General features: G+C 42.0%; 1 protein-coding gene and 1 long non-coding RNA gene across 11 annotated transcripts; one reads left to right on the forward strand and one right to left on the reverse strand.

The window, feature by feature from the left end:
* The first annotated feature begins 1828 nt into the window (after nucleotides 1-1828).
* Nucleotides 1829-25760, forward strand: LOC107266081 (PDZ and LIM domain protein Zasp). Of its 10 annotated transcripts, none has more exons than XM_025083391.1 (16): nucleotides 1829-2143; nucleotides 10790-10941; nucleotides 11017-11188; nucleotides 11299-11435; nucleotides 11899-11999; nucleotides 12673-12901; nucleotides 14083-14268; nucleotides 14697-14811; nucleotides 15175-15558; nucleotides 15854-15907; nucleotides 16202-16337; nucleotides 18552-22689; nucleotides 23612-23798; nucleotides 23888-24008; nucleotides 24093-24208; nucleotides 24284-25760. In XM_025083391.1, the coding sequence occupies exons 1-16, from the start codon at nucleotides 1871-1873 to the stop codon at nucleotides 24359-24361; spliced, it is 6579 nt and encodes a 2192-aa protein (XP_024939159.1). In that variant the 5' UTR covers nucleotides 1829-1870; the 3' UTR covers nucleotides 24362-25760. The 10 variants fall into 10 exon arrangements, with proteins under 10 accessions (XP_024939159.1, XP_024939158.1, XP_024939164.1 ...); XM_025083390.1 differs by having other exon boundaries at nucleotides 1831-2143; nucleotides 14694-14811; XM_025083392.1 differs by lacking the exon at nucleotides 12673-12901 and adding an exon at nucleotides 12224-12383 and having other exon boundaries at nucleotides 1834-2143; nucleotides 14694-14811.
* LOC107266097 lies at nucleotides 4991-10341 on the reverse strand. Its single transcript, XR_003059249.1, has 3 exons — nucleotides 8195-10341; nucleotides 5906-8126; nucleotides 4991-5805 (listed from the first exon to the last, which is right to left on the reverse strand). It is a non-coding gene; the product is annotated as an uncharacterized LOC107266097 (long non-coding RNA).
* Nucleotides 25761-25813: the final 53 nt, after the last annotated feature.

Here is a 25813-nt window from a genome sequence, read left to right on the forward strand (position 1 = left end):
TGTCGCATCAGGCCCCCGTGCCTTAAGTCAGCTTCACAATATATTATGTAGAAAAGTTGAAGACCTTCTTTTCAGTTCAAATATCATGAAAATGATCCACCTACGATCGTTCTGTTTACATTCGACTCGTGTTTATACGGTTGATGTAACTCGTACAGACTGTTCAGGGCTAATTTAAGACACTAGCTTGAAGCGTACGCAAGCGCCATTTTGGTCCGTTCGAATCGAAGAGAAAAAAAAATAAAAAATGAAAAAAAGAATTTATCATTCAGTGGCAAATTTTTTATACTCTGTTTAAGAGTCCATGGGTACTTTCAATTACCATAGAAATGTACATTCATTTATACTCAGTGGCTCAGTTGACATGCCGCTAGATAATGAGCTAAAAAATAGGCGGGACGATTCTCAGAATGTAATTAGGCAAAGGAATTTCTATCTATCCGATCGCTGCGATCAGGAATTTTTCTATGGTTTAGAATTGGATTTAGAAATGGGCCATCGACCCATTGACTAAAGGACGTGAGTCATGGAGTTCGTACAGATCATAATGAAATGTATATAGAAGTTAGGATATTCAAATGCTAATTATTACCTTGCTGGTAATAATTATCGCTCGATATAAATTGTGTATTATTCTTGAACGCACTTATTTACTTCTTATCTCTGTCAATTTAAATGTCAAATCCGTATACATATATATACCAATATTACAATTTTTTTCGGATTTTCTAAAATCTAGATAAAGTCCCAAATATTTGTCTTTAAGTATTCGACAAATAAGATAATAAAAAAGATTATCGATTCGTTTACTCTAGGATCTACATGTGCGATATGATGGGGCGAGGGTCCTATAGTTTCTTTGTGAGAAGTATACTACTAGTAATAAAAGCATAAAAGAAAGAAACACATTCGTCTAGTCAAAGCTGAAAAATACCCAGGAATTTTGACAGTAGGAAAAAGAAATAGGTGCAAAGTCCCACAGGATATACATATTCTGCAAAGAAAGTTAAATCCCTTAGGTAGGCCTGTGTAATACTTGAAAGTAAATTACCCTAAAATCCCTTTATTAATTTATTTAACCTCACGTAGGGAATACCTATCCCAAGAAAAGGGAACCTGCAGTCCCTGTAGTATAGATAGTACTACAACTCAAGGTAGTAAACTTAACTAGCAGTACCAGCACACAGATTTTCCTAAGGTCAAAAAACCCACAGACTCTATAAAATGCATGGTGTAGGTGTCACCTGGTATGTATATACTTGTATATTAAGTCCTACTATATAAGGTCCTTTCTCATTTCTTCGTATTTTCCAGGTTTCTCGAAAATCCTGCCAACTTAGTCACAGTTACAAGATGTGTGCACATAGTCACTATCACTACATGCACCGGCTTGTCGTTTCGTATGCGCATGGTTAGGTGACGTGAGTCACGTCTGCTTGCCACTGCCGGACAGACACCGACCAGTGGGGTCCTAAGTGTGACGTCGGCTCTGAGCAATTTATGTAAAGCATTCTAGGCATGATTCACAAACTAGTTCATGCTCTCGTGACCGGCCACGGGTACCTCAGAATGCAGCAAACACAAAATGCGAGGATTCACTTTGAGTAGGTGGTAAATATATATACAATCCAATTACATATAGTCTTCTGTCATTCTAACACAGCCCCTAAGCACCTCGTACCTAGTATTTGTTCAAAGTATGCAACTACCTGTGAAATAATACAGAAAATTAGTATCATGCCCAGAATATAATTAGCATAGAAAAGAATCTAACCTCTAAATCAAAATAAAAGTCTTTTAAGATCCAGATGACTCGATAGTTCACCGGGAAGCCACCAGAGGGCTATGCGTGTAGTTTCTCGCATCCAGTATGCATAAAGTCGTCCAGGGTGCAAGGTGCTATACAGTACCTCTTCTCCAGGGAAGAACACGACGAAGCACGAGGATATCAGGGCTCATCCGGCTCGTCGGGGACGATGGAGAAGTATCGAGGAAGAGAAAGGGAAGTGAGGATGGGATAGTAGGGGTATGGAGTGAAATGTCGAGAATGCTAAAGCTGCCATCTCGGGTCCCACCACTTCCATTGGCATCACCACCACCACCACAACCTCCACCACAGCGCGGACGCACGCGCTCTCGAGTGGTTCGTTCAAATCGCATGGAAAGCCTGCTGCCCGACTGACCAGCGAGGTTTTACTTTACTTCGGTTTTTGCGTTCTTCTGAGGAACGTTCTCGAGAGTTCTCGCCGGGAACGCAGTCGTTCACGCCCGCGCGCCCTACAATCCGTTCAGGTGTACTAAGTCCCGTGAGAAATAGGCGCGCATATTTGAATGACAAATAAGTAAAAAGCCGCGACAATTCAAACGAGAGAAAATTAATTTCGACGCTCGCTGAGAGAGGCTCGCATATACATAGAGACACAGCCTCCCTGAAAGACTTTCGCGAATACTTTGTGCGACTGGCTACTATACTAGTCTCTCCCTCTCTCTCTCTCTCTTTCTCTCTCCCTACGGCTGTCTCTCCTCTGACTCCCTCTCGTGCCGTTATACATTCGCGAGCGGTGCACCAAACGCTGGTAAACGTATCCAGTTCTCGAACGACGGGCTCATCGAGGAACTGCCTTGTTATCCCCGTACCTTGACAAGGCCTGAGACTGTTCTAGTTGTTTATTTTTAATTACCTCGGTTTATTATACACATTTTTTTTCACTTCTTTTTTTTTGAGTGATGGCGCAACTCATTAGCGTCAAGTTATCGCGATTCGACGGTTCGCCCTGGGGATTCCGTCTTCAGGGGGGCAAGGATTTTGGCACGCCGCTTGTCGTTCAAAAGGTGAGTAAATAGACATCACGTTACATATATAGAAATTAAAGTCAAATATACTTTCGAAGGAATTTCATCGTTATCACGTCGATTTATTTCTGACGTAATACAGTATGCACGATAACAATCGCCTAACATTCTAATTACGGTCTCGTGTCTCCTACGATCGTTTACACTAGTTTTATGGAATTCTTTCATAATTATATGACCGCGTATATAGATGTACACATACGTATAGTCAACCGTAGCAATGAACACACGACCTTGTCCGCAGAGACATTTTACATATGTGTTCCTTGGTTTTTTGTTATCTTGAACGATTGTAAATTTATGGACGATATATTAAGACTGCAACTGTACAAACGTTTATAATTTTTTTCTAAAACAGTAGACTGTCAATTAAAATTATTTTTCGTCTCTCTCTTTCTCTCATTGGGTTATATTAGGTCGATTAGAACATATAGAAATTTGACGGTGAATTTTTCATTCAAATTTTTTTCGGGTTTAATATTTTGAAAATTTCTTCTGCCAATACAATGTGACCAGTCTCAGGCTCAGGATGCATCCGGCCTTACGTAACGCTCCCCGGGGATCGCCAAAAATTTTACGCGCATCAACAGAATTCTCTGCCAACTATGTCCGAAATGCGACGAAGACGTCGCGGCGCGACCGATGCCGGCGTCGTTTTGGCGAGGAAGTGTAACGCGATACTACGCGAATCCAATTTCTCCCGTAAAAAAGCCTGACGGAAGTGCATCGTAGTTATATGTATATCTGATAGTAATGATTACACTTGTCGATTTCGTAAGCGGTTGTATACATGGAATTGAACTAACGCCACCTACAGTATATATATATATATATATATATATTAGTAGAAGTACTTTCTACAGGCGCCTAGGACGCACGGCGTCGACGTAGAATAAATATAAAAAAAAAGGGTACACACTGTAGCTGCAACCACGACTGTTTATTTAAGTGGCAAATATTTTTTTCAATCGACGAACCAAATTAGTAGAAGTACTTTCTACAGGCGCCTAATGATTACACTTGTCGATTTCGTAAGCGGTTGTATACATGGAATTGAACTAACGCCACCTACAGTATATATATATATATATATATATATTAGTAGAAGTACTTTCTACAGGCGCCTAGGACGCACGGCGTCGACGTAGAATAAATATAAAAAAAAAGGGTACACACTGTAGCTGCAACCACGACTGTTTATTTAAGTGGCAAATATTTTTTTCAATCGACGAACCAACGAACGTGCAAATTTCACAGGCAGGGGAAAATTCAAAGCGAGCCTCTGTAATACCAGGCAAATTATTTGGGTGGTCTATTTCGAGAAGGGTGCCTTTGCGAAACTCCGGCAGACCCGGCCGAGTCGCGGGTAACTTAACTTCGACGGAGCCGACGTCGACGAGCAAGACGAGGTTTCGGTTTCCTGCCACCAGCGATCACGTAAAAATACATTTCCGTCGAGTTTACCACCGCGCTCGTTTTCCACGGGTCTTTCCCGCTATCTCTAAAATTAAAGTGATACGTGGGATTTGAATTGAGAATTGGATGCGACCTGGAAACTACGTCTAAACTCGCCATATCGTACCACCATATTCGCTGTATCAGATTTCGAAAGAAAAAAAAATTTTTTCTCAGAGCAGACGTCGGATAAATGTCAGTGAGAAATTGGAGCGCTCTATAGTACATTCTACTGGACCGCATAGACTTTATGAGAAATCTGTAGATCATATTGTAATATCTTTGAAATCAATAATAATCGATAGTCATTAATATGAATAAAATATATGATGACGCAATGGATCATCGATAAAGATTTAGATTGTCTTCGAAAAACACGACAGTAATTAACCACGTGGTAGTACCTTGATAATTATTTCCTAGAGACTTGTAATATATATATTGACAAGTTGAATCTTATATACGCTACCGATCCAATATCTGTCATTTATGCATTTCCGCGTTCGATCATTACAGTCCCTAAATACTTATTGAACTATTTGATAAATTAGTTCTTCCTACACTCGTGGCTTATCGGCAACAATGCTCAAGGAAGCTCTGACGCGAATCCCATTACAGGCATCGGAACACGTAAGTGATAAGAAATTCCTGAGACGGCGATAAACACGTATTCATAGTCGGAAAGACAAGAGAAAAGAAAAAAAAAGAAGTACGTGTATTATAAGCACCCGAAGGAACTGTATAGAGTGATCAGTTTGATTTCTAAGAAGTACGAATTCCTGTAGGTAAAACGGCGAGTTAATATAGCAAAGTCAAGTCTGATTAATCGCTGACAAGTTTGTACCGAGGCGAACTAGAAAATTCATTTGCTGGAAATCACTCAAAGTGAATACCAGGACGTCATGAATTCTATTTCCCCTATACAATTGCATCGAGAATGCGAAATAGCGTAGATCGCAGTGTCCGCAAATACAAAACAGCATATCCGGTACCGCGAGGACGGTGAGAAGAAAAAAAGAGAAATTGAAAAATAACATTTGAAACTATTTACTTCCCCGAGAAATCTCAAGAAAGTCTCCCCTGTTATTTTGACACTGGTGCAGAAATGACGTAACCACTCGTCGATCCAATTCCAGAGATTTGTTTACCGGCACGAAAATTCAAAGCGATAGGCCGCAAGCGAGAGGCCAACGGCGGGCCAATACTTACGTCCTGTCTTACGTCATATACCGGGTGGGACATTGATAACACAGCTACCACCTAAGTATCATCGAATAGCCTTGCCTATGGGTTCTCGTTTCTGTCGTTACAAACGAAGGAAAATGCGTGGGTGTTTTGGCGAACGTTCAGAACGGGCATCTCGCGAACTTCGGTATAGGTGGATCCAGGGATTACGTGAGCCCACCAGTGCACACGGTACGAATACACTCTAGCAAGAGAAGGACCAGCATATCTTGCCAATGGCGTAACCAGGAACATTTGCTTCCTATTGCTGCCCTGTGAATTATACAGATTGGTTGGTTCATCGTGAAAGAAGAATTCTGGAGCGGATCGTTGAGCCAATCAAAATTCTATCGATCTTATTAAAACGTCTTACCCGTATGCAATAAATTCTTATGCGTACAAGACGATGGGTTTTCTTCGATTTTTACTTTGAGAAATTTTTTTTTTATTATTCTGCTGTCATCAACCGAATATTTTGAAATTTCGTTAAACTTTATTTTTTTATGGATTTTTATTTCTCAAGTTTTTTTTTTTTTAATACTTCAACAGTATCCTTCTTCCTTCTAGCTTTCGTAGCGCGGTTTGCCTTACTCCACTCTGAAAAGTCTTGCTGTGCGCGAGCGAGGCTGCGGATGAGAGCAGCAGAGAGCGGAGGCCGAAAGGAAGCCCGGCCCGCGGATATTAATAGAGACCGAGGCCTGGTGGCGGCCGGCAAAGCTTACTCTCGCGGATATAAAAATATCGTCTTTATTTCGTCGCCATCTTTGCTGGGACTTTTTGCCAGGGGCCAACGGGAGCTTTCGCTCTTTCTCTCGTCAAATAATTCTCCGGGTTGCGCATGCGCGGAGCTAAGAGAAAGAAAAAAGAGAATTAAAGAAACATCAAGAGAATCCCAATGGTCTTATGTATACAAACGATTATTGTAATGGAGTGAACAATGTATATATACATTCCATCGCTGACATTTCGCTCGACTCTGTCGAGATCAATATGGATAAATGACACGTGATTAGATGAATAAGAGTCAATTTTTTTTTTAAAAAAACGTGCGAAAACCGCCAAACCATGATCTTGGAGTTATGCCAAATTATATTTATATGTATATCTATATATCTAGATATATCATTCGTACGTGCGTATATCGTCTAGACAGTTACTCGGTGAATTTAGATATAACGGGTGACGATGTGTTGAGTAACGCGACACCTTTTCTTTATGTGCCGTGTTTTGCAGAATACACTATATCTATACACATAAGCAACGACGCGTAGCTGCACAACAATACCCAAGTACCGCGCGTCTTAGTCGTATCTGTTTTGTTCGCTAGAAGGTACATATGAATGGGAGTAGCTCTTGCGAGAAAGATTCTGCACGGTCCAGTAAGACAGCATCCTTGAGAAGATAAATCTAATAAAGATACCGAAGTTCAGGGACGATCAATATACGTAGTAAGGTATGAACTGTACGAGTGAAAGGATCGCCATGATTTCTCATAGGAATTAAACCAAACCGGAAGTCCGGATGTACCCAGGGAATCAGATTTCCAGTCTGTTCAACTATGCTTGGTGTCCGAGACTAAAAGAATTTCAGACTGGTCCAGGTATGCCGAATCAACGTCAGACCTGTGATTATCTATGCGAATGAAGTTCTTGATCTTCAACTTGACGATCCCAAAGTCACGGGCCCGCACTCATCCTGTTCTTCAATACGAAACAGCCTTCGTACATCAATCAGATATCGTATTGCTTGTGGAATGCCGAATCCCAGTGTGATAACGATGAGATCACCGATCGCTCCGGGCAAATCGAAGAGGCCGTCAACCGTGGCGAAGCTTTAGGTAGCTGAACGTCTCCGTCGCAGAGTCCCCCGATAGCCGATGAATCATCAACGAGAAGACTATCGTAGGCTAGCCAGCCTCTGGTATACCAAGAAGATGACTCGGTTTGTGTTTACAATAGCGTATCAACACACTTGGACCCTGTTAAGAAATTAGTAGCGTATCGATAGTCAGGATGAACTTTGAACTTTGTCTCATGACTGATCTTACCTCATCAAAATTCAATGACCGGTTCTTTCGTTTTTTACATTTTTTTAAAATTCAAATTCTTCATCCAATCGACTACTTTCGGCAAGAAGGATCGGTCATCCTCTTCGTCACGTGCGGCGTCACTTCAGCCACCTCGTAACCGTTTTCCTGGCAGCGACTCATACAATCCGAGAATTATTTCCTCTTGGAGATTCGTTAACCTTCGCTTCCTGACGATCAACCCGACTCATTTCCAAATAACGATGACGATACTTTCTCAGAAGAAGAAGAGAACCTCCTGAACTCACACAAAGGATGATTGTGACAAACTTATGACTCGTTCCTCAGGACTGTGTAACGTTTGGTCAGTGAATGTATTCAATTTGCAATAATTACAGTATATGCCTAAGAGATGAAAATCAGACGTACATCGATATCCTTGTGGGTTCTGGTACCAAATATTCAACACGCACCTTGGTCAGGGGTCAAAGTTCTCCAAAAGAAAGGCTTAAGGCAATATTCAAATGATCGTCGTATCCATTCTCATCGTATGATGCAGACCGAGTAACTTAAACAAAGATAAGAAGTTATTATCACTTAATGCATTCTGATAAGACTACCTCGCGTCGCTGTTACCTTATTAGGGAATAGAACTTCTTGAAATGACTTATGTGGCTCCTGATGAAATTGAGATCCACTTGATCTTGGGAAATTTTCTTGGACTATTCATAGACTGACGAGCACGCTTGTTCGATAAGACGATGGTGTAATCGTTAAAGGAACAAGAATATACGTTTCTTAGATTACAATCCAAGGTCTAACGCCCTTGGATCTACGTATGGTCCACATTATACGGGTTTAACGATACACAAGATATATGTGTAAAGAACTATCGGAAATCAACTGTATACAGTCAAGGAATTTCGATTCATATTCAGAGGTTACGTCATTATAGGTCGCTTTCTCCATACGTGTGTATAAAGAACTAAAGTGCTACAGGGTGTCTAATAAAAATATATACAGCCCTTCTTTACTATATACATAATACCGGAGTGTAAGGTATTATATGACCTAACCTAAAATATGAAAAAAAAGTTGTTAAATAATTATGCACTATTCAACGTCGAAGTTTTGTATTGTTAGGGATGTTTTTTTAAATTTCATAGGGTTGGATATACTGCAATTTAAGAATTCTAGAGTCGAATTACCTGCTGGACACCTGAAAAAGGGGTGTCTGTCACCAAGGCGTATAATAGAGCCTTAATTCCGGACACCCTGTGTACAGTGCCGGCCCACGTGATCGTCTTATTAGACTCCGGGAGATACGTACGCGGCCGCATACGAGGGCACGGGAATGGTCTTAAGCCGTTGGAGATGCATTCCAGCATGGAAGGTGGGATGGATCCATCTCTGATAACCCGCCCATTGGAATGCGTACCTCGTATACCTTGCTCCTTACCGTCGCCCTTCTCCTGGTTGAAGTCGTGAGTGCACGTAGAAGGGCTATTTTTAGAGAGGTCCAACTCTATTTTTAGAAGCTTTCACGGTGCCCAGCTTTAACCCTGACTTACGTTATACGCGTCAGTCGGGGCACGTTAGAAACGGCACACTTATGGCCGGCCATTTACAAATCCAGCACAAACTAGATATATATTGGTCGACAATATCTTAATTCGTCTAGTACGATGTCACTGGGGTACCGTGAGAGGGTCTCTTGGAGGTAGGCTTGGTGGCAGAGAGCGAGAGAGAAAGAGAGAGTGACCGGTGGCGCCGATGCGGAATTACATTGTAAATAGGAAACAAATAAGTGGCGCCTTCGCGAAGACGCCTAGAAAATCTTGTGTAACTGAGTTACGTCAGTGTGCCAGGTACGTCTATTTCGGCACTTACGGAAGTAAGGACAGAAATAAAAGTTCTTACGGCATAAATACAATAGCTTTATCGATTTGGGGATCGTTAACGATATTTTTACAAGACGCATGATGAGTATTTATGTATTGTAGGCGATTTTTAATGTTTTTCATAGTCTCGTTGTTGTTACTTCCTTAGTTGATTTTGTTATTTCTTTTTTTATTCCACGTCACTCTCTCCTCCTCATTCTTTCTTCAGATAATCTTTATCCGGCTGGTTGGCTTCGGTCGGGAATCGGAGAAAGGCCCTGGCCGATTCGTCCGGCTTGTTTCTCTGGTTCAGGGACAAAGCCGTGACATTGGAGCGAGATTCTTTCGCGAGAGACAGAAGATACATAGAGAGAGAGAGAGAGCAAAGAGACACATGCATAAAGGAAGAAATAATTGTAGAGAACAAAGGGATAAGAATTAATTTCTACCGATGGATCATCTCTGTTCAATGCGACAGACTAGTGTCACGTTACGGAGGTACAGATGAGTGACGTAATTTCGATCTCGCTATTTACGGCCTCGTGAACGTAAACCAAACCGTCACCATCAGCGTCCAATTTCACGGCGTCGCGACGTCGCTCGATCCACTGGCCGCACCTACAACGCTCCTTGGACTCCGACGATCTGCCTGAAGCGTCCAAAAGTCCCTAACTCGAATCCGACCCCATTTCCCGCGTTCCGTAACTCACGAAAAAGCACGCAGGACGGAATGAATTGGCCCCGTGCAGCCGCACTCGCAATAAAAATAACGCCGATAAATTACACCGGTATTTATAGAGACTCCCGATGGTCGCCGATTGGGTCGAAGCCCATTAATTATATCGGATGATGCCAACGTAGGGAATCGAGGTCGTTACTGATTCGCTTAGTTTGGTGAAAAAAAAAAAACAATTTCTTTCATCCTCTCTTCTTTCTTCCTCCTTTTAACATAATTTTTTTCACTTGCTTCTCTTCTCCTCTGTCGCATCCAATAGATCCGCTCTTGTGCTCCTGACGATGAACACTTTTCTTTCTCAAGCATTTTTGCTGTATCTATTCGACGATCATTCCTTTTCGTGGTTAACTTTATGAATGGGAGCACAGTGCTCGGCACGCATTCGGGCGACGTAGCGTCGCTTAAATATAGTGACTGAAGTCTGGACTGACATGGCGTTGCTATACTGCACGTGCAATAGCTTACTGGAGCCGTTCAGTAAATCGGAAGTCTCGTGATAATTAGATCGAGCTGGGAAAAATAGAGAGATAGAATGATAGATTTTTATAGGGGGTAGAAAGAAAAACTAATATATCTTGGTAAGAAAAACAGTCAAACAGAATGTCTATGTTTCAGGTCAATGGCGGTTCCCCGGCGGAAGCTGCTGGTCTCAGGGCAGGCGATGCCGTTATCAAGGTTAATAATACTGATATGTTCAACCTGAGACACAAGGAGGCGCAAGACGTCATCGTCAAGGCTGGAAATAATTTTGAAATCACCGTTCAAAGGTATTTTTGATTATTCTAGAGATTCGCATGCATATGGGAGAAAAGCTGATGCTAATTTTTCATATTTCTTTCCAGGGGCGGAAGCACGTGGAAACCCAGCGTTTCACCTGTCACGGCATCTCTGCCTTCTCCACAGCCGGCTGCACCAGTTAGCAACGTGGCTCCGGTCACGAAAACTTCATTGGCTGCTAAGAAACAGGATGGTCCTCTTATTGGAAGTGGACACAACTTCAGTCCCAAACCTTTCGTTAGTACCTGTAAAATTGAAAAATGTGTTAATTATCTTCTTAAATATTCACTGTATTTTTAAGTTTAAGAATTTTACTTACTTGTGTCATTCTTTTTTATTTCTCTTAGCTTAATGGCACTGGCGAAGGACCAATCAAATCGATCGTCAATAAACAATATAACAGTCCTGTTGGAATTTACAGCGAAGAAACCATTGCGGAGACTCTATCCGCTCAGGCTGAAGTCCTTGCTGGCGGAGTCCTTGGGTACGTTTACATTAGTACTTCTTTTTGGTATTATTGTATTTCCCTTCTCTTTACTTTGCTTCTTTTTTAGTTTCTCTTACATACCATCCAATCCATCAAGAGGACCATAAACCTTTAGCGAGTTTCTAGATTTATCTTATTTTCACCATCGACTTGTAGCAGTTAGAAAATAGAGAAAGATTTTTGACATAGTTTCAAAAATCAAACAAGTACCGTCTCCTGTCGCCAGTAGTTATGTCAGTCGAGTTCTTGTCAAATAGTTATTTCCAGAGGGCCTGTCTTGTCCATAAGCAAAATCAGTCTGCCCCCCCAGCCTGGTACCTCAAAAATGAGAAGCCAATTGCGTTGTTTGCTCTTTCTAAAAAAAAAAAGTATAATTATAGTATAATTATACAGTACAGTACAGTATAATTATAAATGAAAACGGTTCACCCATGAGAATATAAGAAATAACACGTTTCAGAGTAAACTTCAAGAAGAACGAGAAAAATTACAATGCCGAGAACAGCGAGGTCTTCAAGATGGTCCAGGAAGCTGACAAGGAGCCAAAGACTCCTGAACCCGGTTAGTATAATAATTTTTTTTTAAATTTACAAAAAAATTCTAAGAAACCATTAGCATTGCAGCATACGTAAAGGTCTGCTGATCTCGTGCAAGTAATTTAATTTTAGATTAAAAAAAAAAAGAAGCGTCAATTCCTAATTACGCAGTAATTAAAATCCAAGTGAAAAACTTTTTGCAAAATATCCTTAAGTACGCGTGCCCTCGATAACCAATTTGCAAAATAGTGGAGCCAACTGCGCAGAGCGGCGTGATAACGCCGTCCTCGCCGGCGGTGTCAGGATTGCGACCAGTTACAGCACCGGAAACGAAACCGGCACCGGCCAACTCCCAGACGAGTCTACCACCAGGACAAAATATCTGCGCCGATTGCGAGAGGCTCATCGTGTAAGTTCCAAAAGGCCAGCGAGCCCTGAACACGTTGTTCTTCTTCCAGGAGTTCGTACCAGCGACATCCGGGTTGGCCAGAGTTTCTATCCAGGAGATCGTGATCCCCATGTCATTCTCTTTCTGTATCCCTCTTTCTCTGTCTGTCTCTTCTCTCTTATAAAAATATCTCGTTGAGAAATTCCTCGCCAGGAGGCGGTTGACGATACGAAAAATCCAAACTTCTTCGCCCTGACTGACGAGAGCCAGTTAAACTTTTGACACCATCCTCTTGAACTTGATGTCGTAGTTTCCGCGTGGACGGATTTTTACTCTTCGGTCAGCCACGCCGTTGGCGGAAGGGCGACCTCACCGAGGTCCCCGACGCCCCTGAGTCTCGCGATGGGTCAGCAGTTTTCGAATTTCCGGCAAACCGCGACACAGCGATATCAGCGGGACGAACGTGCGAACGCGAAAGCCGTCGACGGGACCGCGAAGTCCGACTGCACCGTGTGTCACAGCTGCGATAAAGTCATCGTGTAACTATTTTATTGGATTCACAAAGCTATCAAATATGTTCTCCTACCTGCACGGGCATGGAGGAATGTATGTCCGATTGTCGTATTTGAACATACATGATGCTTCGTGTATGTCCTTTACTTGCGAGCGGCATCCATCTTTTTTTTTTCATATTTATTTATTCTTCTTCCTACGATTTATTTTTCTTTTTTTTTTCATGGCTGAACCACGCAAATACTCAATACAACCAAATGCACGCCGCTGTACGTTTACGCTACTGTCACTCTGCAGATTCGTGTCTACTTGCTGAGGACACTGATCCACCTCTACTTCATTCTGTTTCCGCAACAAGAACCAAAAATCTATAAAACTTTTTAAACAATTACGTTGCACGGCGAATATCCGCTTTACCGCATACGCGATTCTTCGTGTGCAATTCATACATGATAATTTCTATAGCGCGACTCGACGGAACCCTTCGTGCGGTTTGTCATTGGCTTTTCATCATCGTATCCTGCGTATAAACATATCTTATCTATTTATTATCTATCATAGATCATGCTTCTGTGGGCATATGCGTACCCCTATACTATATGCATACTTCACTTGTTATCTGTTTATCTCTTCCTTTGCACACGTTCGTAATTTTTGCAATTCCATATCTGGCTATTTTCTCTCTCGCTCGCCCTCTCTCTCGCTCGCCCTCTCTCTCTCTCTCTCTCTCTCTCTCTCTCTCTCTTCAGTAAGCCTACAGTAGTTTGGCATCTCGTATTTATCTCTTTTTTCCTCTTTGTCTTTTTAGACGCTAGTAGATCATTTTGCTTTTTGAGTATCTACCAGCGGACTGGAGATAAATTTTTGTTATCAGTAGCAGTTTTACATGGCTTAACGTATTTTTCGTATACTCTCCGTAGAAAAATTGGCTTATTTTGAAAGTTCGGCTTCTTCACTTCAGAGTCCACCCCGTGCGCTGGACTCCTTGAAAGATGCACTGTACACCATTCTTAAGATCGCAGGCTGATTTTTCATTGGAACCCATAAGAACGTCTTTATTGACAAAATATTTAATTAACTGCATTAAAAGAAATTCAAAAAACATTAATCAGGGTCCAATGCGAAATCATTGCCTGATATCTTATTTCCAAAATAAACAAAGAGCGTGGTACGAAAATACTGATGAAAATTTTTTTTAAAACCATAGCGGTGTCTTTGTAAGGATCAAGGAAAAGAATCTTCACGTGGAGTGTTTCAAGTGTTCAACCTGTGGAACATCCCTGAAGAATGTTGGCTACTACAATATCAACAACAAATTGTACTGCGACATCCACGCGAAGCTCGTTGCCAGGCAAAACGCACCTGCTGGCCTTGCACCTGTCACCATCCCAACGTAAGTGGAATTCGAAGCGTTGAATCAATCATGCAAGGCGACAAGAAGATGATCCAACCTTATTAATAGTGCCAATTTGCAATAGGCAATCATCAATTGTGCAAAAATATAATGGATTTATATTCATAGATCATTATCCACGTGCCATTCCATCTGCCAATTAATCATAGGACGCAGTATTGATTTTCAATCTCTATAACCTTTTGAATCGACGAATGGACGACTGCTGGTAGAAGGCTGGAATAATAAAAAATTTAATTAATGAAACTCGTGTACTGTCAGTAGTCAGATATTACTGTCATTAGATACTGCAAAGTGATCAGCCCAAAAATTCAAATGATTATCAATCCCAGCTTCTTACCCTGATACACCATATTTTTCACAGGCTGTTTCACGTCCCTCAAATAATAATTATTATTCTCCAGCAGCGGCAAAGCTCCAGCTGGAACAATCTCAGCCGCCCTGGCTAACGTTGGAGCAGGATCACCCTTGGCACCATTATCACCATCATTGAATAACCATTCGTCCCCTCTGCCGTTCACTGTAAGTCATTATTCTCTTAACGTTATCTGTCAAATATCCAATAATCCAAGCTACTCTTGAATACAATAGCAAAGCATGATTACAGGAACGATTACTTGCTCGAGGTGTAAAGGATTTTCTATTTTTTTTTTCTTGTGGTGTTCTTAGTCCAGTTTGAGCTTACAAGCTAGCCGTTAGGTCAGACGCTCTAGGCAAGTGCACCATTAATTTACTTCAAAATAATGAAGAAAACAAAATTATAAGAAATTTTTAAAAATACCTATACGAGAGTTTACCTATATCGTCCGCAACGAATTAACATTGCATCGCGTGTTGCCTGAGTGTATCTTTGTTTTTTTTTCGCGCCACTAATAACTTTTGCAGGCTTGCAATCCCGCCAATCATAATGGCCCACGGATCGGAACGTCCCAGCCGCGCGAAATGGCACACTGTACAAATGGTACAAACGGCGCTCTTAATCCCGCATATCAAACCGAGTCCTGCAACTCCACTATCAACGGTTCGAAAACATTCAGAAGCACCCTCACCATACAGACCGCAGGCAACGAGGTCGGAAGTACCAACGATAGGATCCTTGCGAGCAAAAATAACATCACTAACTCACGCTTGAATTCCGAATCTAATCGCACACCCAAGATTGGGGAAGTTTGTGAGATTATATTTAATCCAGTAATCTCTAACGAGCTTCCCGACGGATGCTGCACGGAATCCAATGAACTGAATACCTATACGTTTCATGTGAATCAGGTAACCTAAAAATGTATATACGCAATATATAAACAATGAAATTACATAGAGCGGTAAATTCAAATTTGAATAATTATATATATATATATATATATATATATATGCCTGCGTACAGATGAATATTACTTCGGAATTATCTGTCCATTTGTTTCCTATTGTTTTCTATGTATCTCGTTCTCATATCTATACTCTCTCGTCGAATCTGGTCCATTTATTTAAAATGCATGACTAATTCATCTGTCGTAATTCGCCTGTTACGTCGCATGCGATCGTTATTGTCGTCTCTGCATTGCAGCCCACCCGCCTTGGCACGTCGCCTGTCAACCCACCTAGTTTGCGTCCAGTCCAGGTAACGTCGTCGATCGATTGATACCTTATTGTATTGGGATCGATCATCTCAATCCGAGCGTACTGCGATAAGTGAGCATCTTATACTGTGATACGATCGTCTGCGATACGGGTCCATGAGGTTTATTAATTTAACGTGATCATGAATTTCGAGCTCTGTCAGCTAGCTATTATCAGGATTTATTATATAAATTCATTTTTAATTTTATCGCTAAACTTATCGTAGACGTGGTGAAGTTCGATCTTCGTTTTTTTTTTCTTCTCAGTTTAAAGTGACGTTATAATTTTCCCTCAGGCTCCCACTTCCAATAATATCGGTGGACCTAAACCATTTGGAGGTTCCAGTATCGCACCACCCAGCTTATCATCTCCACCGATTGTCAACTCTGGTAGCAACACCCTGCCACGTCCTCAGAGTCAGACTGTTACCGGTAAGTTAATATTTTTGCATTTTTTTTAGTAAACTATACAAATTTTTTTTTTATATATATTACCTCAAGGTCTTTTTCGAATTGAGTACGTAACAAGATTTTTCATGATAAGGTGTCTTATCTGTCGGTAAGATGACAGTCTGTTACGGAAATATAGGTGAATCACGGTCGTTATACAAAATTGTCAACTCTCGATGTGAATTGAATTTTTTTGTATAAAAATCGAAAATTCTCCAACTGTCCATTTTGAGTTTACGTCGTAATACAATATTATTGACTCTTCATGTGAGTTGAATTTTTTTAATAAAAATTCACAGTTCTCCTACTGTCTCTTTGATCCGTTGATAAACCTGGATCCAAGGTAAAAAGATCTTAGCGTATCGTTAATGGATTACAGGAAGAAAAATATTTCTGTGCCAGATCTTGAAAAACACATAGATCATCTTCTAGCGTGATCTATGATGGATCTCAATGACTTAATTGGATTCTTGTAAATAGGTCGATTCTCTGCTCTGCCAAAGCCAAAAAGTAGCCCCTTCCGAGGTACGACGATAGCGTAAGAGAGAGAGAGAGAAAGAGAACTGGCCATCGGCGTTTAAAAAAAAGCTTTGGCTTACAATTTTTGGCTTAAAATGTAGAGATGTCATTTTTTTTGTTTCTTATCACTTCCTATTATTATCATCATCTTAATGTCTGCCCTAAAGTAGCTCGCATACGTAAATAATCGTTCGCTCGATCGATCAGCCATTAATTAATTATAGCTACGGTTAACAATATTTTTTATCGCTTTTTTTTTTCAAATTACGATTCTCATCGCTTAGATTTTGACTTTTTTTTTTAATGTAAATATCTATAGTGATTCCACTCTATCCCTTTTCGAAATCCTCACATTCCAATTATTCGCGTATAAAACTGTGCGTTGAAAGCTGCTCCGTTCCTATCGTATCAACGGTGTCCAATTGATTAGAAATTTTCCGATAAAATTTGAAAAACTAGAAGTAGTAAAATCAATTGTTGTGTGAATAATATTTTCTATATAATTCGTCTTTTCTTATCTTTTTTCAGCAGCTCCATCTTTCAACCCAAAACCCCGACCATTCTCCCTTAGTTTCGCATGAGCGTAGCAGCTCTCAACGTGCGAAAAATTCATTCGGTATATATGTATATATGAAACACACATATATATATATATATATATATATATATATATATATATATATATATATATATATACATATATATATATACATAATGCCCTCTCATTATATTTCATCATAGCGAGCATAAAGAGAGGGCTTAAATTATTTGAATGCCCCTATCGCGCTATAAATATTATGTGACGTATTTGCACTTGGCAATATAAACTAAATAATAAAGATCACATGAACCGAGATGTAAGAGTCGATTTTTCTCGATTAATTAGACAGCAGCTTGCGTACACCGAGTTTTGGCAAAGAAAAATTGTTTGAAAATCGCTATTAACTTTTTACAGGATTGAAGTGTTATTCAGCTAGTGACGAGTTCCGTATGACATTTACCTTGCTTTACATTAATCATATTCACAAAGACCATAATCATTCCAGGATTACGAAAGTCCTGCGTGAAAAAATCATTTCCATCTATTTCACCCATTAAAACTTGTGCAGCGATATTATCTTTTTTATTTTCGCCATTAGTTGCCGATTCCAGTGAATCCAGAGGAGTGTCGCAAATTTTAATATCTTTTTATTTAGACGATTAAGGCTTCGATCAAATAAAGTCGGATCGACTGCTTACTGACTTTTATAATCAATAAGGCTATAGCGTTTATATTTTAGTCAGCTGTCCGGAGCGTGACTGTGATCTCTCATGATTCTGAAAAAAAAAAAGAAAAAATTAAATATCAACAGCAAAAATAAAATTCGTACAGCGTACACGCATGAGAGTTCACAATCACGAATCCCAGTTGCGCGCTTGTACTCACCGTATATTTCTCTGTTCTTTTTTCTTCCTAACTCAATCTAACGTCCTATAAAAAATAAAATAAACTCCAATCGTCGTGAACGTAACAAAATGTTTACGAATGCATGCCACACGTGTGTGCCAATTGTGTTTTAACCCTATGACACGAATTCCGATCGTAAACCGGCCTTTACGTGACCTTGACCTTATTGAACTTTCACCAAAAACCACCCGGAACAAATACCCATACACCCCGAACACCATGGACCATAGAAAGCTATCTGGAGGAAGCCGAGTACCGTGAGGTATCTGAAATCCATAGGAACAATTCGACATCAGTAAAGTGTAAGAGCCTGGTCTGGCCACCTACCAAACCTATCGAGGACGTAACATATCCAACAGCCTGTCCACTCTATATAAATCCCAATCCCGCTCTCAATTGTAGACACCGAGAGCTCGCGAAAGAGAGTCGAAAGAGTCTGGACGTTGAGAGAAAGGAGACGCACGTAGAGTCGCGTGAAGTAGTAGAAAGGATGGAGAAGGTGAGCTGTCCTGGTCCGGTATATCGGAGGGTCGAACTGGTCGGGATACATAAGGATTCGCGTAGAGAGTCAAGATCACGAGACATGGTACCTAGAGCATCGTCCAGGGAATGCTCATCCAGACCCGAGTCCAGAGAGAGCCTAAGAAGATCCTTGACGCCTACGAAAATTACTCAGCCGGTACCTCAGCCGTGGACAGCGACTGTAACTACTGGTACCAACCTCTATCAGAATACTTATCCCATCGAGCAGAAGGTATGCCAGAAGTACAGCGAACGGCAGGTCTGTAAACACGAAAAGATTAGTCAGAGGACTTATCAGCAACCTCAGAGTTACCAGCAGGAGGATACTTACCGCGAGGAGAGATATCAGGAAAAGACATCGGAAGCACCTCAGATATGTCAACAGCCTAAGGTCTATCATCAGACTCAGGTATGCGAGTACCTGCAGGAAGCTGAGCCGCCGTCGGAAAGGTCCGTGGTCCAGAGTAAGGCTGAGGAACGTGATCTGTCGGAATTGGTCCCACCGAACGTTGCAGTATGTCCAAAGGGCGTAGAGGGAGAGCATGATTATTATACCGAGACTCTGGAGAAGGACGTAGGTCCTTTGCACATAAAGAAGACCACTGTTTATGAAAAGACTGTAGAACTCGTCTCGCCTGATCGTGCAGATTCACCGGGACTCACGGAAGTTGACAGGGCCGAAGAGATGGAGGTTCAGCAGATCACTGACGGAAGGACGCCGACCTTTGACCAAGAAGTTGAGGATATTTCCGGTAGGAGGAGCGTTGCTGAATCTGCGGAGGTCGTGACTTCCGTTGTAGATACTCAGCAGATGATTGAAAGAATAAAGAGAGAGGAGGAGGAAGAGAGACAAGAGGAAGAGCAACGTCTAGAGGAGGAGAGGTCCAGGTCGATTCGTGAGAAACGTGTCAGCTTCAGTGAGCAACGTGAGATCCGTGAACAGCAGCAACAGCAGCAACAGCTACTGGAGGAACATTCTGAACAATACATTGAACAGACCGAGCAGACAGAAGTAGAGGAAACGCAAGAGGTAGCTGAGGAACGCTACCGGGAATTAAAGGAGGAGATCCAGATACAGGAAAGCTTCCGGCAGCGGGAACTCGAAGAGCAGAGAAGACAGAGTCTCCGAGAACAGGTCGAGGTTCATCAGAGTCTCAGAGAGCAGCAGGCACCAGAGAAGCGTCAGAATCTACAGGAACGTAGACTCTGCGCAAGGTTAAGTCAAGCAGGTGCCCCGCAACAGGAAGTCGTGAGCGAGACCAAGAAGCACGTACAGTTCACGAAGCAGACAGAGTCCGGAGTTCAGGCATTACCGCCAACGACAATAAAGAATTCTACGCCGAAAGAATGGAAGTCGGAAATGGTTCGTGCTTTGACCACCGCGCCAGCTAGATCTTATTCTCCTTTCGCAGCCTCCAACCCTGACGACACAAATTTCAATGAAAGTTACAACAACGAATACACGTACGAGGAAATACGTCAAGTAACTCCAAACGACGATGGCACCACTACTTACTTAACCAGGTTCTCCAGCAGCCCGTCTCACGCACAGGAAACCCCTGGGCCCGTGAGGTCCGTATCACCGTTTCAGGAGGCATTGACCACCGCACCGGATCGTCCTTATACTCCACTGGGAGACTCTCAGGAAATGGAGGAAATGCAAATTGAACCCTGCTACGAGTCCAGTGAATGCAGGGAGGAAGTTCAGAGACCAGCGAGCAACTGTCAGACCAAATTCTTCCGCGAGGAGAACAGGATGGAACGTAAGGTCGATGAGACGAAGTTGAAGGATCCTGTCGAGTGTTACGAGACCACGGAATATTATATAGAGCGTAGTTCAAAGCCGCCGTACCATACCACTGAATACATAGAGCAACGTAGATCCATACCTGATGAACAGTATCAGGAGCTGTGTAGAACCCAGAAGCCAGTCGAATCCTACGAATCCACTGAGTACTACGAACAAAGAAGGTCGCAAACGCCCTCGGTCCCTGCTGTTGAAAATTCCGGTTATTGTGCACCCGCTGACATTTTATACATAGATTCGAAAACCCGTGAGATAATGCAGAGGGAACGTAGTCTGTCCAGGAAGTCAATGACACCGCAGCCATTACCGACTCCGCCACCAGATTATCGCTTACGGGACTCATCCAGGTCGCCCACGCGATCTCGGCCTGAAACTCCGGCGAATAGATCATTAATGACTGGATTAAAAAAACCTGACACTATTCCGTCATATCAGAGGAACTTGGTATGTATGAAGAAGGGTCCAGTCGATGGACAGACTTATATTCCTAGTAGATCACCTACACCGACTCCAGGTAGATCCAAGTCACCTGCTCAGGGCCCTCCTGAACCTCCCGCATGCTTCTTAAAGGCTCAAGCTCCTAAGGTCAGGGATGATACTCCACCAAAGGGTAAACATACTACTGTGAGTTCCTATACGACTACGCCTAAAGGCGCTACTGTATCCTATCACTACGAGGAGGACACTCCGACAGGACACAGAGTCCAGGATTACACCGAGAAGAAGTCCATGTCCTACTGCGATGATTCGGGCACTACGCACCAGTCTAGCCAACAGTTCTATAAAGTTGATGACGTCGCTACCGAGGAATCTAAAAAAGAGTACAGCTCGTCGGTACAAAGAACGAAGCAAATCAGCGAAGACTACGAGGAGAGTCAAAGAAGGTTCGAACTAGTTAAGTCGTACGAAGATGACGAAACGAATTATTCCCATAGAGTAGAAAGGGGAAAAGACCTCAAGGCAGGATGTGCCGTAAGCCAAGTAACTAGGTCGCAGCCTGTACTGCCCTGTCCGATAGCGCGCGCGCCACCGTCAGAGAAGTTTCCAAAAACTGGAGTGTGCGTTCTACCGCCTTGTCCAAAGGTAGTGAGCTGTGAGCGCTCTCAGGTCTATCAGAAGAGCAGTCAGCAGCAGGTATGCCAGAGAACGGTGTCGCAGTCGCAGCCCAGCGCGTTCTGCGCCAGGTCCAGGCCCTGCCCGGACACAGGAGTGACGGTGCTGCCATGCAAGGCGGTGTCAGATGCTGGAACTAAGGCTGGGGTAGTGGTGGTACCATGCGAAGGACCTTCTTCATCGTGCTCTCAGTCAGGCATCTGCGTGGTACCCACCAGAGATCGTAAAGGAGTCTGCGTGTCTCCGTGCTACGGTTTACAGTCAGGAACCTGTGGACAACCGTCGGGCTCTTGCGGAAAGCGTTCCGGTGGTTGTAACCTGGACGTGGGTGGCTGTTCGGATTCTGGAGTCTGCGTGGCTCCCTGCGGGGATGGTTCCGTGTGCGTCGCACCCTGTACCATCCCGGGAGTATCGTCAGTCCGATGTCCGAAGCCAATATTGAAGAACCAGTGTCCTGTCAATGCCAAGTCTTTGCCATTTCCTCAGATCCCTTTTCCCTACGAGGATGAGGATCCGTCCCCAAACATTCAGATCCCTGCCATCCCCCCGATACAAGAACCCAACGACTTAGGCTTTCAGCCTATTCACAAACCGCGCACTAATCTTACGAAACAGCTTACGCAACTCACCCTGAAGAAGGACAAGCACGTAGTCCAGCTGTACAAACCCCAGGCCCAATGTACATCCCAGAACCAATCGTGTCCCAAACTCGCCCCGACTAGTAAAACCCAGAATTTAGTAGACCCACCAAATTTGTCGTCCCACCCGGATCTAGGTTCCGGCGTTGGAGGACTTCCTGGACAAGGCTCCAAGAGCGGCTCCTTCGCTGGTAGCAGCGCACCGAAACGTGGACGTGGAATACTTAATCAAGCTAGTGGTCCAGGATCCCGTGTGCCACTCTGTGCCCACTGCAACTCCTACGTCAGGTACTGATGAGTGTACCTGAAAGAGTATTGTTCTTAGTTTTGTTCTTGTCTTTGTTTGTCTGTTTCTTTACGAGTGTCCGTCTGTCATCGTTATTCAATTATCTCTACGACAAAAAGAGCATGGCTACTTGTGTGTCTGTACAACAGCAGTAGCATGGCTACTTATCGTGCGATCGTCAATAACCGCCTGTGTCTTATTTAAGCTTTTTCCAGTTTTCCCTCAAGAACCAGGACTGAAGAAACGTGGATCCGTTTTCCAATTCTATTTTTGTTTTTACTCTAATCACTTACATTTTATTTTATTTATTTCATTGTTTTTATTTTATCTCCAACCGCGCACCTAACTTACAGCCTTTGTCTTGCGTTCTCGACTAACATCATAGTGCACGTTTTCGACAGCTAACGGAGTGATTACTAACAGCCTGGCGAACGATCAGACCCCGAAGCCCGTGTGTTGCTGTTGTCAAGCGGAGATCACGAGGTTCGTAGAACATTCACAACCAACAATATTCTGACAGATGCTTTTTACTACACAAAGAAAACACATTGGCCGACCTACGTTTCTATTTCAAGATCCGAATCTTCTTAAGCAATCATACAACAAATTAATGTTGCTTTGTGTTCTAAGTCGAGCCTTGCTTTTATATGTTACACAAATTTTGTTCTTTTCGTCGCAAAATAACGTGCCAATAATTATTTATATGTCTATGGCAATGGCTTAATGTATATTAATATGAATATAATTATTCTACCACGATTATATACTCTTTAATGTAACTGGCATTTAATGATAGCGTGACGTCAGCAAGGAATATCATTTCTGCCAGTAACATTCGAGCGGATAATTGCTTCGTGACTTATTATAATAATAGCCAAAAAAGAAATTCGATTGACGTATCGATTTCTGTCCTAAATAAACTAGGGGACCCTTCATTACCGCCCTTGGACAAATCTGGTGTCCTGATCACTTTGTTTGCGTCAATGGACAATGTCGTCGACCACTGCAGGACATTGGTTTCGTCGAGGAGAAGGGTCAGCTCTACTGCGAGTATTGCTTCGAACAGTTCATTGCACCGCCTTGCAACAAGTGCAACAACAAAATCAAGGGCGTGAGTATTACCCGTGGAATTAAAAACATTGCAAAGTTATATTTTCGTTTAGAAATTAATATTATATATTATTATATTTTTCTCTTCAGGACTGCTTGAACGCCATTGGAAAACATTTCCATCCTGAATGCTTCAACTGTTCCTATTGTGGAAAACTCTTTGGCAACAGTCCCTTCTTCCTGGAGGAAGGATTGCCATACTGTGAATCCGGTAAGCTGTCATCGGGTTGTCAAATATTTCTGTAAGGAAAAAAAAAAGTGAAAATAAATAATTAATTCATTGATTATCCGACAGACTGGAACGAATTGTTCACCACGAAATGCTTCGCTTGCGGATTCCCAGTGGAAGCTGGTGACCGTTGGGTAGAGGCCCTCAACAATAATTATCACAGCCAGTGCTTCAACTGCACGGTAATTATTAGATAATTAAAAGTGATATTGACGTTATAAAAAAAATTCTCATCACCATACACGTCTTTCTTACAGATGTGCAAGAAGAATCTCGAGGGTCAGAGCTTCTACGCGAAGGGTGGACGTCCCTTCTGCAAGAATCACGCTCGCTAATCCCCGCATCCCATAATTACTTCTTCGAATAACGTAAAAGCTATGAAAACACAAAAAAATAGTTTGACAAAAAAACGGCAGAGTATGAAAGAGGAAGAGTGAAAGAGCACTAAGAATAAGCATACCCTTGCCAGGTATCAAAGAGAAAAGTTATCGTGCACGGAGTTTATCTATCGGTAGTCGTATGTTTTCTTTGGCAAGAATTATTTTCACTAATCCATTACGATTAAGCGCATATCCACGATTTGTCGAGTGTAATCAAAGGTAAAATAGCAAAAGAGAAAGAAGAAACGTGCCATTATCGTTACTCCATATCACCTATGGGAATGTACGAATCAGTAACGAAATTCTCCATGACATTTTTCTCAATATCTAGACAATCAATGAAAAGATAACAAAAGTCTCCCCCAAAAAAAAAATCAAAAACCCTCATTGACACATGAGAGAATACAAGAATAAAAAAAATGGTAATAACGTAATAGTCTATCGAGTGACCTAAGCGATGTAAATTATTGGAAAATTTATGTACGAAAAAAAAAAAAACATAAGAATTGTGTAATGAATTATCGACACACAAGTACCTATGAATATATATACATATATATATTACGCGTATCCATAACGAATGAGCGACGGGTGTATGTTTTCGCTGAAGATATTTAATAGCTTTATTAAAATACAGGTAAATTAAAAAAAAAAGAAGAAAACAAGAGAGAAGATTAAGATAGAGTAACTAATTAAATTTAAGATACGCCCACTTCATCCGAGCAAGGAATCGGTGACGTCGCGACGTCTTGCGCCTTTTAAATTCGCGTCGCGACGTTTCCGTCGAACGCTACTCGGGGTTAAAGTCCATCCTACGATCGACTGTTGAAGTTTATCCTATGACTTAGACGTAGAGATTAATCGTTATCGAATTAAACGAACGTATCGGCGCGAACCGATCATCCACGAGGACTTAATTAAATAGTTGCCATATTTATGTTGTATTATAGAGGAGGTTACCGATAACCGTGCCATCGCTCGTGCTCGCCTCAGAGTTAGTCATAATAAAGTATATATCCTTGATTGGTATCGGTTCGTTAAATTAGGCCAGACGATGATAACGATGATAATGATAAGTACGATAAGGGTGGGACGGGGCACTACAGTGAAACGATATGGGAGGGTGGGAAGTATAGTGTACTATATTAGGAATTAAGAACCTAATTAATAACCGTCAGAATCGCGTTGTGAGATAAAACGAGATGGAAAAAAAAGCATAAACGAGAAATTCTAATCGTATACAGAAAAGCGAGCCAAGTCGCAAAATATCAAATGCTAGTTATTAATATCCGTACATAATAAAGAGTCCCCGAATGCGGCCTTTGTATCCCCACTACGTGTTGCTTACAATAAAGTAAATAGTCATTTAAGGGACTCGTCATTTCACTATCCCAGGTCATTCGGTGA

The sequence above is a fragment of the Cephus cinctus genome, unplaced genomic scaffold, assembly GCF_000341935.2.
Source record: "Cephus cinctus unplaced genomic scaffold, Ccin1 Ccin1_scaffold0299, whole genome shotgun sequence".
Taxonomy (NCBI): domain Eukaryota; kingdom Metazoa; phylum Arthropoda; class Insecta; order Hymenoptera; family Cephidae; genus Cephus; species Cephus cinctus.

Bases quoted from the DNA above. Each gene is read 5' to 3' on its own strand.
- LOC107266081 (XM_025083390.1), top strand. From the start codon at position 1,871: ATGCATAAAGTCGTCCAGGGTGCAAGGTGCTATACAGTACCTCTTCTC. The intron at 15,559-15,853 runs GTAACCTAAAAA...TCTGCATTGCAG, and splicing joins ATACGTTTCATGTGAATCAG to CCCACCCGCCTTGGCACGTC. The intron at 15,908-16,201 runs GTAACGTCGTCG...ATTTTCCCTCAG, and splicing joins CTAGTTTGCGTCCAGTCCAG to GCTCCCACTTCCAATAATAT.